Source organism: Panthera pardus, unplaced genomic scaffold, assembly GCF_024362965.1.
Source record: "Panthera pardus isolate Hobbes unplaced genomic scaffold, ASM2436296v1 HiC_scaffold_15, whole genome shotgun sequence".
Classification (NCBI taxonomy): domain Eukaryota; kingdom Metazoa; phylum Chordata; class Mammalia; order Carnivora; family Felidae; genus Panthera; species Panthera pardus.
The window spans coordinates 47,567,850-47,586,018 of NW_026526710.1; the positions used below are offsets into that span (position 1 = coordinate 47,567,850).

Consider the following 18,169-nt stretch of genomic DNA (forward strand, 5'->3'; position numbering starts at 1 on the left):
TTTATTTACATTACTGAATTTTATTAATTAGGTGCTCAACCAACTTAATAAATTTTCAAGTTGTTTGCAATATATTTTTAACTGATATTCTTGGAATTCTCATGTGAATGAGAATTTATGATATGTGAATGATCATAATTTTAAGTTGTATCCAATATTTTTATTTGGCCATTCATTCCAGAAATAAGTCATATAATAGTGGGATCCTTTTCCTGAATTTAATAAAAATGTGCTTACCATTTTGACACTGAGCAGAGTGGTAGATTTTTGGATGATATATAATTTTTATCAAATTAGTGACTTTTATTTCTTCATATTCATTCTTTCATTTAGAAAGAAGTGATGAATTAAATCAAGCTTTTAAAAGCATCTGTAGAAGCTTTTTTTTTTTTTTAATTTGAGCTATTACAATGGTTAGACACTGCCATAGGTTTGTCTAATATTGAACTACCTTATATCTCTAGGGAGACTTTCAACCAGTCACAATTTTTTAACCTGCTCCCCAAATCCATTTGTCAGTATATCATTTCCAACTTCAGCAATTGTATTAATGAATAAGATTGTTCCCTTTGGTTTGTTATTGTTGCTTTTTGTTTTTGTTGTCTTTGTCTGATTTATTTTCAGAATTATATCTTTATAATCTGCCAATGACTAACGTTATAAATGAAAATCTCTTAGTTCTATTTCCCCTGCCTTTTTTCCCTTAGAGCATGCTATGCTATTTTGACTTGATTAAAAAAGGTTCTTGACAATGACTGAATTTTCATGAAAAATATTCTTCATGATATTTAATTATTGTTTTTTTTAATTGTGTCAATTAAACTATATTTCATCAAAAATTTATAACGCTATTCCTAATTTTTTGTTTTGTATATACTGGTGGTAAAACTATTTATAAAAATAGACATCAGGGGCACTGGGTGGCTTACTCAGCGCAACTTCAGCTCAGGTCATGATCTCGTGATTCGTGACTTCGGCCCCGTTTCAGGCTCTGTGCTGACAGCTTGGAGTCTGGAGCCTGCTTTGGATCCTGTCTCTCCCTCTCTTCTGCCCTTCCCTCACTCATGCGTTGTCTCTCTCTCTCTCCCTCTCTCTCTCTCTCTCAAAAAAATAATAAAATAAAATAAAATAAAATAAAATAAAATAAAATAAAACAAAACATTTAAAAAATAGACATTAAAAACATTATAATTTCTAGGGTTAAAATGCCCAAATCAAAATTTTTCAATTGTCCCATAAAAAAGTTCTTTATTGCTAATCTTCATTATCATTGAACATTCTATGATTCAGAACAAAGAATCAAAAATTATGTTTAGTTTATGTCGCCTTATAATCTGATACAAGCCAGCATTATATTTTGTATATCATAACTGACATTTTTAAAGGTTCCAGGCCATTTTATTATAGAACATTCCCAAACTGACATTTTTCTGATTGGTTTCTCATTTAACGATTCAGGTTAAATATGTTGGACAAGAATACTATATAGGTGACATTATATATAGTTTTTATAGCATCATGCAAGGAGGCACACATTGTCAGTTTGTCCCATTACTGGAAATGATTAATTTGATCAGTTGGTGAAATGGTATGATATTTTGAGATCATGTAAATATCCAGTTTCCCAACAAATTTCCATTCAAGAGTATTAACATTCATTGATGATCTTCACCTGAATCAGTTATTATTTTGCTGGGTACACTATTAAAATAATCTAATTCTACTTTATCCCCCCTATATTTATTAGCTGGCAATCTTTCTAAAGAAGAACTTACTGTCCACCCCACTACCCTGTTGAGGAACACTATGGGCTCACGTATTCTTTTTTATTCAGAGCTCATTTGTAGCATTATTCTTTTTGATCCTTTTTGCATCAAACACACAAACTATGGTTACATAGCAGAGGACTTTGTTATTAGTAGATATATATAGTCATGGTATTGTGTCATGATATACACAACTTACTTCCAAATTATTCAAAGCATATAAATACACAAACTATACAAAATATGCCTTCCAAAATGTATGTGTATATGAACAGAGAGCTAATGTGAAAAAAGCATTAGCAGATTTCAAATTTGGATGAAGGCTGACTTTTTTTAAGCAGAAAAGGAACAGAACAAGACAGACAAAATGTTAAAAACTGCTTAGTTCTAACATCAAAACGTCAGGTTCCTTTTTCTTCCATTTCACCTAATATGAGAAGGAAGTGTTTCCCTCCAGTCCCCATCACCCTATTGCTTCACCATCATCCAACCTGTCTGCTGGTTTATTTTACTTTTGTCACACTTCTATATCCTTTTCCTTTCCTACTGAAACCAAACTATTTCAGGTTCATCACTTAAACTATTATGGTGGCCTCCAAATTCATCTTTCTCTGGTGTCTCTTCTCTATCCATTCCAACAGTTCCACGACAAATTCCCAAAGCAGGTATGACTTTGGTCCATACCTTGCTCAAAGCCCACAGTAGTTCTTTGCCATAGAAGATCATCCAAATACCTGAGCAGGGCATTTAAAGTCTTCCACATTCTGTTAACACATCAGCCCTGCTACCTCTCACAAATAGTCCACATAGGTCCAATTTTATTCCATTTTGGCTGGAAAAATGCATGTTCCCCTCTACTTTCTTTCCCAGCTACGTCTCCATTTATTGAGAATGTATTCAACCGAAAATTTCAAATTATACCTCTTCCATGACGAGTTCTCCAATTCCCTTAATGTAGAAATTATCTCCTTTTTTTCAGGGCTCATAAAATGTTACAGACCTTTCCTACAGCACATACATCAATGTGTCTCGTCATAGAGACAAGACAAGCCCCATCACTCCTTTTGAGATCCAGTCAAAGTTATAGCCTTCTTAAAGATAGAAAGTTCTATTACCTATTTTCATCTCTCCTGACAGCCAGCATAGTACCTAGTAGGCCTCAAGAAATATTGGTAGAATTGAATTTTGAAAACTACAGTCACCAAAAGTTTCTGAAAATGACAAAGTAAACTTTTAATGTGCTCATAGACTGTATACACACCCCTAAATGGAAAATACTCTAGACAAATTTCAATCAGTATATTATCCTGACACATATTAATACCACTATCATCAAAAGCAGGGTCTTCAAAAATGAAAAGCAATGGTGGAAAATGTTAAGAATGTGCAGAGTGACTGTACTTTGTTTACACCAAAAATAATAAATAACCTGGAGACATAAATTTGCTGCCAAGGGGTTTCAATATGAAGACATTTTTATCTGGAAGGAAATATGAATTTATGAGAGTTTTTGAAAAGAGGTGTGACATAAGGAGAACAATGTTTCAGAAACACTATTCTGGAAAATGAATGCAGTATGTATTAAAAGGGCAAGTGCAGACATACCATTAGAAGTGTGGCACAGAATGCCGGGTGAAGAGGGCCTGGAGAGGGTCTACAGCAGAAATGAAGACAGAAAGGCAACATTGAATCAAAAGGAGATATAAATTTGAAAATATAACATGAATTGAAAAGAATAAATCATGAATTTTAAAAATCAACTTTAGGGGCGTCCGGGTGGCTCAGTCGGTTAGGCATCCGACTTCGGCTCAGGTCATGATCTCACAGTCCGTGAGTTCGAGCCCCGCGTCGGGCTCTGTGCTGACAGCTCAGAGTCTGGAGCCCACTTCACATTCTGTGTCTCCCTCTCTCTGACCCTCCCCCGTTCATGCTCTTTCTCTATCTCAAAAATAAATAAAAATTTTAAAAAATAAATAATAAAATAAAAAAATAAATAAAAATCAGCTTTATTATGTCTTACAGGTGTAGTCTTTAACATTGTAAGATTTCTCCAACATCATCTCCAACAAAACAGGGTTAAGGGTTCCCAATGTACCCCATGTTTGTTTCTATTTAGCAAGTCGGGGGAAAGTCTGTTGTCTTTCCCATTCCAGCTAGCCTGGAGCCATGTGAGGGCAAGAACCATGGGATATTCATCTTTGTAACCCCAGTTCCTAGTATAGTCAAAGCATGTAGTAGAAAAAAATATATATATATATATATGCGTGTGTGTGTATATATGCATATGTGTGTGTGTGTGTGTGTGTGTGTGTCGTAGAACTGTACTGATGATAATTTACTGTAAGTAAAATGAAGGACTGAACTTGCACATGAAATCCAAACAGTCCACAGGGGTGGTAGCCAATATATACAAGTAAGTGAGTAAGAAAGCCTTCCAGAAGAGAGTAACAATAGTTCTATTTCAGTATGTTTGCAGCTACAGAGTAACCTCTGTAAGGGAAAGTTCAAAATGATTTTGAATGTTCCACAATGCCTAGCATAGCAATGAAAATGAAGTGGATGCACAATTAAAATTATTTTTTTAATTTTTTAATAATAGCTTAGTCTCTAACCACTGTTATTTTATCATAAAATATTTAACTTTTAAGATACATCCCAAGGACCTCAAAATCATCTGATATTTTTTTCCCTGTTCATGAACATTCTTTCTATATAGAGAAAAATACGTTAAGATGTGATGCTATCAAATTCTTATTCTAGAATTGACTAGAAAAAAAATAAAATTAAGATTTTCCTTAAATCGGGTTTAAAAGAAAGGCAGAAGAGTTGGGCCATAGATTATTCTAGGCAATTAAACAATCTTTCCGAAAACATAAAACTAAAAATATATTTCTATTATAAAGATGTATCTTTTCCTCGGTGATTAACTGCATTAACGTTGGTGGTTACTTCCAGTCAGGATTTCTGCTCATACACTTTGAATCAACTTTGTGGATTCTCCTAAGACAACTAATTTACTAATGAGTCATATTTTGTATTACAAATTATAATCTGTTCACCTAGTGCAGGGGTCAGAAAACTTGTGTAAAAAGCCAGATAAGTAGTTATTTTAGGGTTTGCAGGCCACTCTGTCCTAACTACTCAATTCTGCTGCAACAGAGGAAAAGTAGCCACAGACAATACATAAGCAAGTAAGCAATTTTTTTCAATAAAATAAGAAAAAAGGCAGTGGGACCAATTTAGCCCATGGCTATAATTTGTCAACACCTACTTCAAACCATTATTTTAAATGTCACTATGAAATTTTTCAAATATACAGAAAATCAAAGAGAAAACCATATACTATAATTTAGATTTAACAATTAACATTTTGCCACATTCACCCCATGTTATTGCTAAATTACCGTAAGGGAAATTTCTTTTCTTTTTAAGTTTATGTATTCATTTTGTGTGTGAGAGAGAGAGAGTGCACAAGCTGTCGAGGGGCAGAGAGAGAGGGAGAGAAAATCCCAAGCAGGCTCTGCACTGATAGCGTGGAGCCCAACCCAGGGCTGGAACTCACGAACCATGAGATGATGACCTGAGGCGAAATCCAGGGTTAGACACTTAACCGACTGTGCCACCTAGGCACCTGTACCATAAGGAAAATTTTTGTCACCAGTTTTGCCCATGCATAATTTAGCAGTGTCTTTAAAAATAAAGACATATTACTACATAACCTAATAAAATGTATAATAATTCCCTGTCTATATTTAAATTTTGCCAAATATCTCCAAAGTTATTTCTATAGCTGTTTTGTTCAAATCAGGGATCTAATGAAGGGTCAGACATTATATTTGGTTGTTACATATTAAAAGAGAAGTATCTTTTAATCTAAACAGCAGCCTCCAAGGGCACCTGGGTGGCTCAGTCAGTTAAGCATCCGACTCTTGGTTTCAGCTCAGGGCATGATCTCACAGTTCGTGGGTTCAAGCCCCACATCGGGCTCTGTGCTGACAGTGCTGAGCCTGCTTGGGATTCTATGTCTTCCTCTTTCTCTGTTGCACGCTTGTTCTCTTAAAAATAAATAGCTTTAAAAAAATAATAGCAGCCTCCATCCCCCCAGACTTTCGTGTGACTTACTGAGAAATACTGTGATTTTAAAAAAATGTGAACAAGATCTGAAATCAATACATCTCAAAGGAACATTAATATAGAGACAAATACAAACATTTTTGTTTGTATTATCCTTAATATAGTTACCTCAATTTCTCTATTTTTAAGATTTATTTTATTTCCCTTATTTTTTAAACAATTTGTGGAGCTGATTAGGGTAATTTGACACATACATGAAAGCAGAGTTCCACATATGACATCAAAGCATATTTCATAGGGTTTCTCTGAAATATATGAATCCACGCTATGGGTATTATGTATATGAAGGGGGATAGAATGGTCAGTTACTTTAATTAGGCTTAAGACATTCTAGATTCATAGAATACATCACCTTTAGTGAAAGATACTGATTATTTTGTCTTTCAAGAAGGTATTACAGTATCTCAAACTGTGAACAAATATAGAAAGTAGGCACTTAAGACAACATTCTAGAGTTTGCAGTGCCTCATGAGAGAGAGGAAAATCCCTTCCCAGGAGAACTTTGATCCCTGTCAGAAAAATCTGTCAGCTTCTCGGGGAAATTCCAAATACAGAAATTACCCCAAATTTCATAAAATTTCTAGAAACAAGAACTGTTGGTATATATGTGGTAACTCCCACACTAACCAATATCAGATAGAAACAGGGTCTGGTGAGACCAGAAACCAACTTGTGTAGCAATGTTATGTGACAGTGTGATATGAAATCACAGATAAAGTGGCTGGAAGAAATAATTGAGAAAATGTGAATATAGAAATGGGAAGGGTTTGTGTTGACTGTGTTTTAGAGTATCTTAACTCATTGTCATCAAGAAATAGGATCACTAAGGAGGAAAAGGGACTGGGTAAACTCACATAACAAGAGTTCATAAAGGAAAGGGAAGCAAAAGGCATTAAATGGAAACTCAGAAAGCTAGAAGTCTCCCATATGAGAAAAGGAATATAACAGATTTAATGAAAGGGAGTTAAATTTCTAAAGAACAAGCATTAAGGCTTAGGACGAGACAGAAGATAATAAAAGCAATGATGCTCTCACCTCTCTACACTGTGCAATATGTTAACCACTGGCCACATGTGGTTATTTAAACTTAAATTAGCTATTAAATGGAGTTAAAAATTCAGTCATATTAGCTACATCTCAAATGCTCAGTAGCCACAGATGGGTAGTGACTACTGCACTGGATAGCACAGATAGAGAACACTTCCTTCCACGTTTCAGAAAGTTCCATTAGACAACACCGTTCTAAGGAGATGAAGATAGTAGGAAAGAGGAAAAGGCAGGGAAAGAAGTGAAGGGGGAGGAATGATGATTCATAAACTCCCTTTCCTACTTGTGCTTAATGTCACTCGTTCTCATGGGACAATCAGGAGAGCCACTGCTCTGCAACATTAAGGTTCTGTCACACCTCCTCTCCAGAGAGCTGCTGGAGAGATCGCTGCCAACAAAGGCTCTAGGTGCCTGGGACTCTGGGAGTAGGGCTTTGAGTTAGGGGTGGAGCCAGGGTTGGGCCAGGGGAAAGGGCATTCACTGGATGAAGAGGGCCTGTGCATAGCCTAGCACCATGCCCAAAATTCAAGGTGGATAAAACATTCACTTGCCACTGAAAAGGTGAAAGAGAAGATCCTCTCATCTCTGGTGCTCAGTGAGTTTTCAGTCATTCACAGTCATACAATCCTACTACTAATATCTTGCTCAGACTAAGTCATAGGTCAACACTCACATTCTATCTTACTCCCCTAAGAGAAATTTGGCCTGAGACTATTCCTCTTATTTCATTTATTCATAACGATCAATTCTTATCATTAGCATTCTTATTCACTGAAACTACATACAGGCATTGCATTTCCTTCTCTCTAAGCTCCATGAGGAATGGCATGAAATTTCAAACCACCATTGAGGGACCTTCTTTGCCACACATCTGTAATGAAATGACTGCATTTGGTAGAGCCTCGGACCCTCAGAGATATCCTCTCTTTCTGAGATATGCTTTGTGTCTTTTTGACCATAATCAACATCTTCTCAGCTGGATCTCTTGTTCCACACTGCCATTTCAAGATTTCCCACCACTCACGATATGTATACTATACGCTGCCAGGTGAAGAGAGCATAACCCAAGAACACTTTCAGTGTTGCCCTGTGAGAGTCACTATTTTCATAAATTCCAGGGCTGCCTTCAGTCTCCCATTTGCATGTGTGGGCAGCCATTTCTTCAGTGTATTCCCCATGTTCTAATTGGCTCGCTATCCAGATTCTTGGCTCTGTGCTTGGGACTCGTCATTGACTTTTCACCCACCTCACCTGCAGAGCAGCTCTCTCTGGATTTTCATTAGCATTTCAGGCAGTGATCTTCATTTGTAAAACTATTGACAAGATTTTAATTGGTGGTCTTGATTTTTACATTTAATCTGGCTTAGAGATATTTTAAATTTTGTTTTGCTACATTTGATAAGGGCAGAACCTTAAAAAGGGAAAAGTACTTGAGGAGAGAAGACACTCGGTTAGAGAGAAAAGAGAGGCTTCCTGGACTCCAGCTGTCTGCTTAAAGGGAACTGTGACATATGCAGAGGACCTTATAACAGTAAGTATCATAGTTTTGCTTGTTTGGATTAACACTTTTTAAAAAAATCCTCACTCTTAACATCAGCAAATTTTCTGTTTCTTTTACAATAACTTAAAAAAATGACTGAATATTTTCTAACATCCACTGAAATGGAAAGTTTATGATTTTTGACTCTGACCTGAAGGTTCTTACTATTATTAGTCTGAACCAGATAATCCTTTTTGAATAATATCAGCATCCAGACTACACTTGCCTGTTTAAGAGAGAAGCTTAAGCAGCTTATAAATAAAGCACAGGGAAAGCCCCTATCAAGTGTATAACTCTCCATACGTCTGATCATTTTAGATGCTTGACACTGAAAGCCTTCATTAAAGAAGTGAATCTTCCAGCCCCACAGAGAGCTGCCTTTCAACTGGAAGAAGGGTGTGTCCCTAAGCTTTTACCTGGGAGCAATGATGATCTTGTCAAGCATTTCAGTGAGACCAGCCCAAGTTTTTAGGGTGGGGATCTAGACTGGTTATACGTACCTTCAGTTCTTCTCCCAGAGAAGGCAGAAACACCTCAAAGCCTGCATGTAAGAACATCTACTGAGAAATTATTTTAATCAGACACCAGCTGAGTGGGGGAAAGAAAAAGAACAGAGAAGAACAAACAAAACTCCCTTGGTCTTGGATGTAAGAGAACCCAGCTGCAATGGACTGGCACTTTGTTAGAACAGCTGCAGTGCTGTTCATTTTTCTGGTAAGTGGATTCTGTTAAAAAAAACCCTCATAATCATGCTCATTGTGAACAAGTGAGAACTTTTTTAGAAAGTGTTATTTAGTGTTATTTCTAACCTAAACCCATTAAAAGTTTATGTTAATGACAAGGTGATTTTATGAACTAGATTTTTAAATAGTGTTTCTCTCCTTAATTGAAGACTCGAGCATATTAATGCATCAGTGTCAACTCACCCTATCACATCTCTGATACTGAAGTCAGTGCTAAGTCATGCCGGGAAAATACTGACTTTGGGGAGGTCTTATCGCTGCTCGATAGCATTTGGTTGTTCAAATTCCTTTTTGCAGGGGGGCTCTTAAACTAATATCACAGGTGTGTCCTGATTTTTACCCTAAACATTTTTCCATTCTTTGGGTAACTCTGCTGGCAAATTCACTATAAAAATGGGATACATATAAATTAAAAAGCATAGCAATTTGCGACTGGCCTCACAATCCAAACTGTCTCATTGGTTCCAGATATGTTTGGGATTCATAACACTAATATCAAAAGCCCCACACTGCTAAGCTATGATTTATTTAAAACATTTTTTAATGTCAAAAACCATGACAATCTGGGAGATTTGTAAATGATATAATAAGTGAAGGAATAGCTATAATTAAGGAGTGAGTATAATTATTATGATACTGGTTCTTACTACTGGAAAATCAGCAATGACTGATATGAAAGTTGTGTTTGATGGTCAGACAAATGTAATGAGATGTTTTATCACCGTCTCCTTCACACGTCATTAATTTTCTCTTTTTAGAGATAATAAAGATAACACTGAGTTGCTGCATCAAATTTCACTTCTGTTGGGAATTTTAAAATCAGAGTCTTTCTCACAGGAAGGTTAATGTTATCCAAAGAGGCAAGTGCCAGGCAAATCACCCTCCAATTTGGCAGCATATAGTCCTGTGGGTCATATTTGTTTCTACTTGCTTAAGTTTTGAACTGGATTGTTGGGTTTCTACAATAACAGGTCAGACCTTTGATTCAAACATGCTGGTTGGTCTGAATTCAGTTTATTAAGTAAAAGTGGTCATAGCAGTGGATTTGTTACGAATAAGCATCAATAAGCTGGTAGCTTTAGTTCCAAGCTGCCTTTAGAAGACTAGCCCTATTCCATGGAATTTTTAATGGATTTTTAGGATCAGTTAATATAATTTGGGATGAGTAAGGATTAATGAGCACTTGTATAGGAGCATCTGTGTATTGCCGAGTAATCAAATGTTTTTATTTTTTGTTTATTTTTAAATTTTTGCTGGAGACTATTCATTTTTGAGAGACAGCGTGAGTGGGGGAGGGGCAGAGAGAGAGAGGGAGGCACAGAATCCGAAACAGGCTCCAGGCTCTGAGCTATCAGCACAGAGCCCAATGTGGGGCTCAAACTCATGAACTCCGAGATCATGACCTGAGCCGAACTAAAATGCTTAACTGACTGATCCACTCAGGCGCCCCTCAAATATTTTTATTTTTAATTTCATTTAAATCTGATCCATTAAGGCCTATTACAGTTTAATTTGATTAGTTTATTCAGATGCTTATGTGCTTTCATTTAATGCATAATATACCTTATTTCTTTATTTTTATGATTATTTCTAATTAATTACATCCTATGAAACTCCTTTAAACAGTCATTGTCTAATTAGTCATTCTTCAGTAAAATGTATCATTTTATCAAAATCATGTATCCTCATTGACCTTTCTTCTTTGTAGAGACGTTTCTGGACATTTGTGCTTTATTTTCTGAATTTGGAAAGTTTTGGTTTTTTCTTTGTGGATTGTTTGTTTGTTGCTATATTTTACCTTGGAATCAGTCACAAATTTCTCATTTGTCTTATGAGATGTATTTCTCAAAGAACTTACTGCATAATGAATTAAAACATTTCTTTTTCCTGTTATTGTAACTTTTCTGGTAAAACATTTTGCTTTCTAGGGTTTGAAAAATCATAATTTATTCTTACGGCAGATTTTACCAGATGATCTGGATAAATATCCTTTGTAGTTATATAATCTATTTCTGTTACAAAATACTTTTGTTTTCCCCTGAAAATTAACTACCTTGATAGCAAATTCTTCTACTTAGCTTATGGCTAGCCTCACTATGAATGTATGCTCTCACCAGAAAAAAAAAAGAAAAAAAAAAAAAAAGGAAAAAAATCTATGTGAAGTCTTTATTCTTCTCCATTCAAAGTCTAGAATAAGTAAAAATCTACAGTAGAGAGCATACTTAGGCAATTTTAAAAAGCTTTAAGACATTTTTTAATGTTTATTTATTTTTGAGAGAGACAGACTATGAGTGGGGGAGGGGCAGAGAGAGAGGGAGACAGAATCCAAAGCAGGCTCCAGGCTCTGAGCTGTCAGTACAAAGCGCAATGCAGGACTCGAACTCACAAACAGAGATCAGGACCCAAGCCAAAGTTGGACGCTTAACCGACTGAGCCACCCAGGTGCCCCAAAACCTTTAAGACATTTAAACAGGCAATATATTTAATGCAAATCCATTTGTGAGCTGAGCAACCATCTGTTTATGTGTATTTTGCGTAGTCTGTTTAATATACCTTTTAGACCTTGTTCAGATTAGTGGGTTACATCAGGGAGAAGAAAGCTGAAGAATCTGCTCTTACAACAAGCAAGACTGCCACACCACTATTCCATTATTTAGACAAGCCGCCTAGACAGGCAATGGCTTATACCTGTTAACATTCTGCAAGCCAAAGAAATGCTATTGACCCCTCATTTATTGTTCTTTCTTTTCTGTTTCCATGAAGTTAGTGCATTGGGGGGGGGGGGGGGGAGGAGGAGGTATATGGAATATATTCTAGGCTAGAGAACAATGTTGCCTATGTACCAAATACAAGAGATCTCTGTGAATGGTTGTGACAATAAGAAAATGTATGGCAGGGCCACTGTAGGAAAGTAAAATAGAACCAGTAGACTTTCTATAGTTCTAATGATTTCTGAAAATTACTTGCAACTTTGCCAGATTCAATTAGTCAACACAAATCAATACAAATCTCAAGGCGTCAAATTCTATAGAGGCAAAACTTCTGCAACTCACACTCAAAGAACAAATAAGCCTATCTTTATCAATTACCAAGAATAACCCAATTTGCACAGCTTATAATACCAGCCTGGCTGCTGCTCTTTCCATGGTTACTATTTCCTTTCAAAAGAAAACCTCTGACCACCTGATAACCCTGCTCCACAATTTGAACTTAGCTGAAATCATTTGGAATATAAGCAGGAGTTTTTCAGAGTATTTCTCAGCACAGGCTAAAATACACAGAAAACAATACATATTTTATTACATAGTTCATCAACTTATTTGAACTGGACATCTTCAATTCCCGTAATTGTGTTCACTGATGCATAAAGCAAGAGAAGGATTAACAAACTAGTACAGACCAAACAGAAGACAAGCAAAAGAGAGGATTCTTCATGCTTTCTTGTGCATATAGTGATTTACAGTGATATATATTATGAATAATTGTACATCAGTAAAATATTTTATAGAAAATGGAAATATTTCTGTTTACCTGCTCAGTAAGATTTACAAATTCTATTTAAGGAAAATAATTTCCATTTACACAGTGTTCTTGACTGTGGATTTAGGATCAGAGTCTTCTTGCACCTTTGTGAAAACAGGGACTGCAAGTTTATCATCATTTAATTAGTTTGAGTTGCCAAAGAGGATAAACATTTTGCCATGCCTGATTTAGGTAACAGAAGAACCTGAAGCACCGAGAATGCTGTCTCAATAAATTTGAAGGTTTGGCCCGCAAGGGACAAGATTCACCTATTTAATAAGTCTTATGAATATAGAAAAAAACACTCTTGTGTATACCCAGAGTACTTAGTTTCTGATAACTCTGTCCACTCTACATTCTTCAAGGACATTGGTGCTGAGTATTCCCATGTCCAAACATGCATTGCCTAACGAAAAGGCAGAAAGTATGCTCATCACTGTAGTTATTTATTATGCTTCCATCAGTGAGGGAACGCCCTTGCAGAGTGCTGGGACAGGCCACTCTTGTTGGTTACGCTTGCTATGCAAATTCCTTTAATGGATTTAGGCAGGTTGAATTAGTTTAAGTGCCATTGGCTGCTGATTTATATTCTCAATTGGTCTACGAGAATAGGGTGGAGCCTTTTATACTTGCCTAATGAAAAACCACATCTCCACAAAATAATGGTTGTCTGTTGCTCATAAAACTACTTGACTGTAAGTTATTTGAGGGCAGATTCTGTGTCTGATTTACTTTTGGATCCTTCATAATGCCCTTGCACCATAATGCAAGATTGCTCAATAGATGTTCAATTACACAAAGCAAGAGCATCCAAAGGCATTTGTGGGATAATTGATATTTTTCTTTCCCTACACATTCCAAAAAAATCAAGAAATTAAACATGGAAACAATCAGGTTGAATTTCCCCCAACACTTAGTTCTATGGTGTTTTATTACATTTACTTTACATTTCACCTAAAGTTTACTATCGTATTTTTAGAGCTTATGCCCTTTAAAAGACTTAATCCAGCCTTGGATCCCCATAATACACATTTGATACAAATCTATCAAATAAATAAATAAACCAATGAACAAATAAGAGAAATCAACCTATGAAGGTGTTGTGAACTCCAAACTGATAGTAATACAAAGACACAAGAGGAGGTTTATCGAAAGAAGCAAATTATTATATTTTAGCTTTGTCTCAGGTTCATCCTTGGGATGTAATATACAGTTATCCGATACATTAGCAGTTCATGCTTAATGACTAACAAGTGGCTATGGAAGACAACCTCCCAATTATTATATATGAGAGGTTTCCTTGTAGAAATCACTTAATACTTTCAAGACCATTTTATTATTTGCAAAGAAATGTAAACCTCACTATCAAAAGAAGAAAACTAAAAATGTATTCATTTCTAAGTGAATTTCCTTCACTAGCCTCCACAGCACATATTTCCAATTTATTTAGGAATCCAAAGTACTCTGACAGAAAACCACCTTATCCTTACTGTATGGACAAGGTCTAGATCAATCAGACGATTTTCTTCAACTTCCTCTCATAGTCTATTGATTTTAATCTCTGATCTTTTCTCTTCCTTCGTCTCTTCCTTCGTCTGCGTTCAGAGCCCTTTTTTTTTTGCCTATTCCCTCCTGCTCTCTCCATTACACTTCTACCAACTAATTTCTTTTTGAACCTCTCTCTCAAATCAAAATCTATTTTCTTCACCTTCAAAAATCCATTTCTCCCTCTCCCAGAATATTTCCTTGGACACCACATCTAATTCTATGATACCATTTTTGTTTCCTTTTATAAACAAATCACCCAGGAAGGTGGCCATCTTTACGTTCTCTTCCCCTCCATCTTATTCCCTAATCCTTTCAGTCAGGAGGGACCTGTTCCATCCAGCCGGAAGGATTCTCCTGAAGGTCACAGGCATTCTCAGGATTCACTTTGCTCAAGTCTTTTATGCCACCTGACACTTGTTCACATCCGATCTCTCCTTCATTTCTCTCTTCCTTTGACATCTGTGACACTGCATTATATTTTCTTCCCATTTCTTTGGCTATTTCTCTTCTCTTTTTCTTTGTCACTTGTTTCTGTCACTGTTCCCTATTCCATCAATGTAGGAATTCCCCTAGTTTCACGCTCAGCCACAGGCTGTTTCTTTGTTGTATTTCCTCTTTTGGGTCTTCAAATTCTCCCATGATTTAAACTGCCCTACCCAAGCAGATGTCCCTCAAATCTGTGTATGTGGCCTGAACTACTGTTCATGGTGCTGATACGTATATCAAATTGCTAAGCACCTTCACCCGACCATTTCTCTAGCATCTCAAAATCAATGTATTCTAACCTGATCAATTCTGCAACTGCCTTGCCCCTCATCTCTTGGTTTAAAATGGCCATCATTTGGGTGGAGGGGCGGCGCCTGGTGGCTCTGTCAGTTGAGTGTCCGACTTCAGCTCAGGCCATGGTCTTGCAGTTCGTGAGTTCGAGCCCCGTGTCAGGCTCTGTGCTAACAAACAGCTCAGAGCCTGGAGCCTGCTTCAGATTCTGTATCTCTCTCTCTCTCTCTCCCCCTCCCCTGCTCATGCTCTGCCTCTCTCTGTCTCTTAAAATAAATAAATGTTAAAAAAAAATTTTTTTTTTAATGGCCATCATTTCAGCTTCTTCCTTCTCTTGACTCTCAGACCTTGTCAAATTCAACCATGTGGAATCTCTCTCTTGATCTTTCTGGTCCGTTACCACTGCCACTGCTCCTATTCGGCTTCGGCTCTTCCTCATCTCTGGCCTGATTTGATGTGGAACACTCCACTGCTTGTGGCCTATAATCCTGTCTCTTGCCACCATCTGTGGTCAGAGTAATCTTTTAAACCCACAATTTTATCATGCCTTTTCCGTGATCAAAAAACTTTGATATTTTCCAACTGCACACAGAGATTTAGTGTTAGAACTGGAAAGGTAACCATATATAATTTAGTCTACCCCTGTCATTTTGAAAATGAGAAAACTAAGGCTTAGAGAATTTGGGAAGTACATTGAAAGCGTTCTGACTCTACCAAGTGCTCTTTTTATCTCATTATTTTGCCTTTGAACATCCAGTAGTGACTTCGTTTCAGCATTTATTCTAGACACTGAGCAAAAGACAATAAGGCTATGTCAACACAACATATTTTTAAGCAGACTTGGCAGTTTTTAATTACTGATTCAATTGAGAGGCTGACACTATGGTGAAACTTACTTGGTCTTCTGCCTAAATTGCCTCTCATGGGAAAAAGAATGACCCAGCTTCATAAAGCTGGAAGGTTTGTTAGTCATCTGGCATAGTTCTCCAAAACAAACAGTAGGCTCTGACACTGCAGTGTGGTCAGGGAAGTGCAAGACAGATAACAGATGCCTACACACTTCTGTAGCTATGAAGAAACAGCTTCCAAATAGACAAATAAGGCATCTCCACACCCCCATTCCACACCCACAAATGAGAGAGAAAAGAGTGCCCATGAGTTCACAGGTAGCAAAAAGTAACATCATCTTAATTCTGCACCCGCGAGGGACTCTATACTAACTTTTCAGTTACTTGTCCAAACCATTTGGGCCATCTACTTTTTTCTGCCCAGAATCACTATTATTATTGTTATTATTATACATAAATATTCCTAATCATAAGGCTAATATGAGATTAGATTAAAATCAGAATGTTTTGACTTCTCAAAGTTGTAACGTCAATTCGTTGCAGTATGTTGTATTTAGTAATTTAGTTGGAACAGGCTATCTTATATTTTATTGTAAAACCCACACCTCAAGCACAAATTTACGCTGAATTGTTGTGGAGGGTATTTAGCCATAAATTAATGTCCAAAACTCAATTTCCTCACCTGTAAAATAGAGATAATTAAATTATAGCACTGACCACATGTATTTCTGAAGATTGAATGCATGGATTTCTCTAAATATGTTGTCTAGTAATTAGTCACCATTCAGTGAATTGTAACAGTGATAATAATAATCAACATTACAGATACACAATGAATATATCAGTCCTATAAAAAAATTATCTCTTTACACTACTCTTATTAACCAAAAAATACATATTTTCCTGAAGTATCATTTATAATAATTTTTAACAACAGGTACTTAGAAAGCAAAATTTTATTTTTATCTAGTGGTGAGACTGAAACTATAAAAAGTAATTTACTATATTTTAAAATTACTACTATTAGTATATTATAATGCAGCTATAATTTCTTTTATCAATGATACAGATGAAATCTAATCATAATAATAATTTTCATACTTTGCAATTCTGAAAAAATTGAAATAGAAGTTGAAAATTTCTTATTTAGAGAGAAATAAACACAAGGGTTTACACCAACTTTAATGATTCTAAGTGCAAGTTAAAACTTAATAAATGCAACTAGCCTTCAAATACACTAAGTTTTTAGATAGGTATTTTACTATGTCTTAAGTATATTGATATTTTTTTTAACATTTATTTATTTTTGAGACAGGGAGAGACAGCATGAACGGGGGAGGGTCAGAGAGAGAGGGAGACACAGAATCTGAAACAGGCTCCAGGCTCTGAGCTGTCAGCACAGAGCCTGACGCAGGGCTCGAACTCACAGACCGCGAGATCATGACCTGAGCCGAAGTCGGATGCTTAACCGACTGAGCCACCCAGACGCCCCAAGTATATTGATATATTAAACTTAACATATAAGTGTCTGTCTTTTTAGAAATGTTTTAGGGTTTTAGAGAAAAGTAATTTAAATTATCCTGATCTTTCACTTACAAATCATATGTAACGATTGAGGCCAGAGCCAAAACGAGGCAGAGCTCTGCCTAAGTAGTTGTTTGTTGGACAGGGAAATTACTTAAATCTGAAGAAGAGACTAATGGAAACTGCTACCCACTAATTTGTCCCTAAATGCCTGCAATTTCTTCTTGCTATGGGAGGATGCATTTATATCACTTCTTTTTTTTTTTTTTTTAGTGTTAGCATGAAACATCAAACAGGAACTCATTTTACAGAGGAAAGAAATTCTTTGCTTTTATCGTAGGCCTATTTATTCTCATATCTCAAAGCAAATATACCATCTTAAGACTTTCAAAAACACTTGAGGGGCACCTGGGTGGCTCAGTCGGTTAAGCTTCCTTGGCTCAGGTCATGATCTCACTGTCTGTGAGTTCGAGCCCCACGTTGGGCTCTGTGCTGACAACTCAGAGCCTGGAGCCCGCTTCAGATTCTCTGTCTCCCTCTCTCTCTGCCCCTCCCCTGCTCATGCGCTCTCTCTCTCTCTCTCTCTCTGTCTCTCCCAAAAATAAATAAAGATTTTTTAAAAAATAAAAAATAAATAAAAATAAAAACACTTGAAAATCTCCCATTTAGGATTAGAATGTGAAGGAGCAAATATTCTGAAACTTTTCAGATACTTCCTGT

General features: G+C 36.3%; 2 protein-coding genes across 4 annotated transcripts in view; one reads left to right on the forward strand and one right to left on the reverse strand.

The window, feature by feature from the left end:
• DSC1 (desmocollin 1) overlaps positions 1-18,169 on the reverse strand; it is a 351,913-nt gene that overhangs the window by 165,657 nt on the left and 168,087 nt on the right. The window lies entirely within an intron of this gene.
• The window catches only part of DSG1 (desmoglein 1), a 39,252-nt gene continuing 29,279 nt past the window's right edge, over positions 8,197-18,169 (forward strand). Inside the window, exons 1-2 of the mRNA XM_019465472.2 lie at positions 8,197-8,478; positions 8,806-9,201. Of these exons, the coding sequence (XP_019321017.2) occupies positions 9,154-9,201 (48 nt within the window). The 5' untranslated portion in view covers positions 8,197-8,478; positions 8,806-9,153. The remainder of the gene's footprint in view (positions 8,479-8,805; positions 9,202-18,169) is intronic.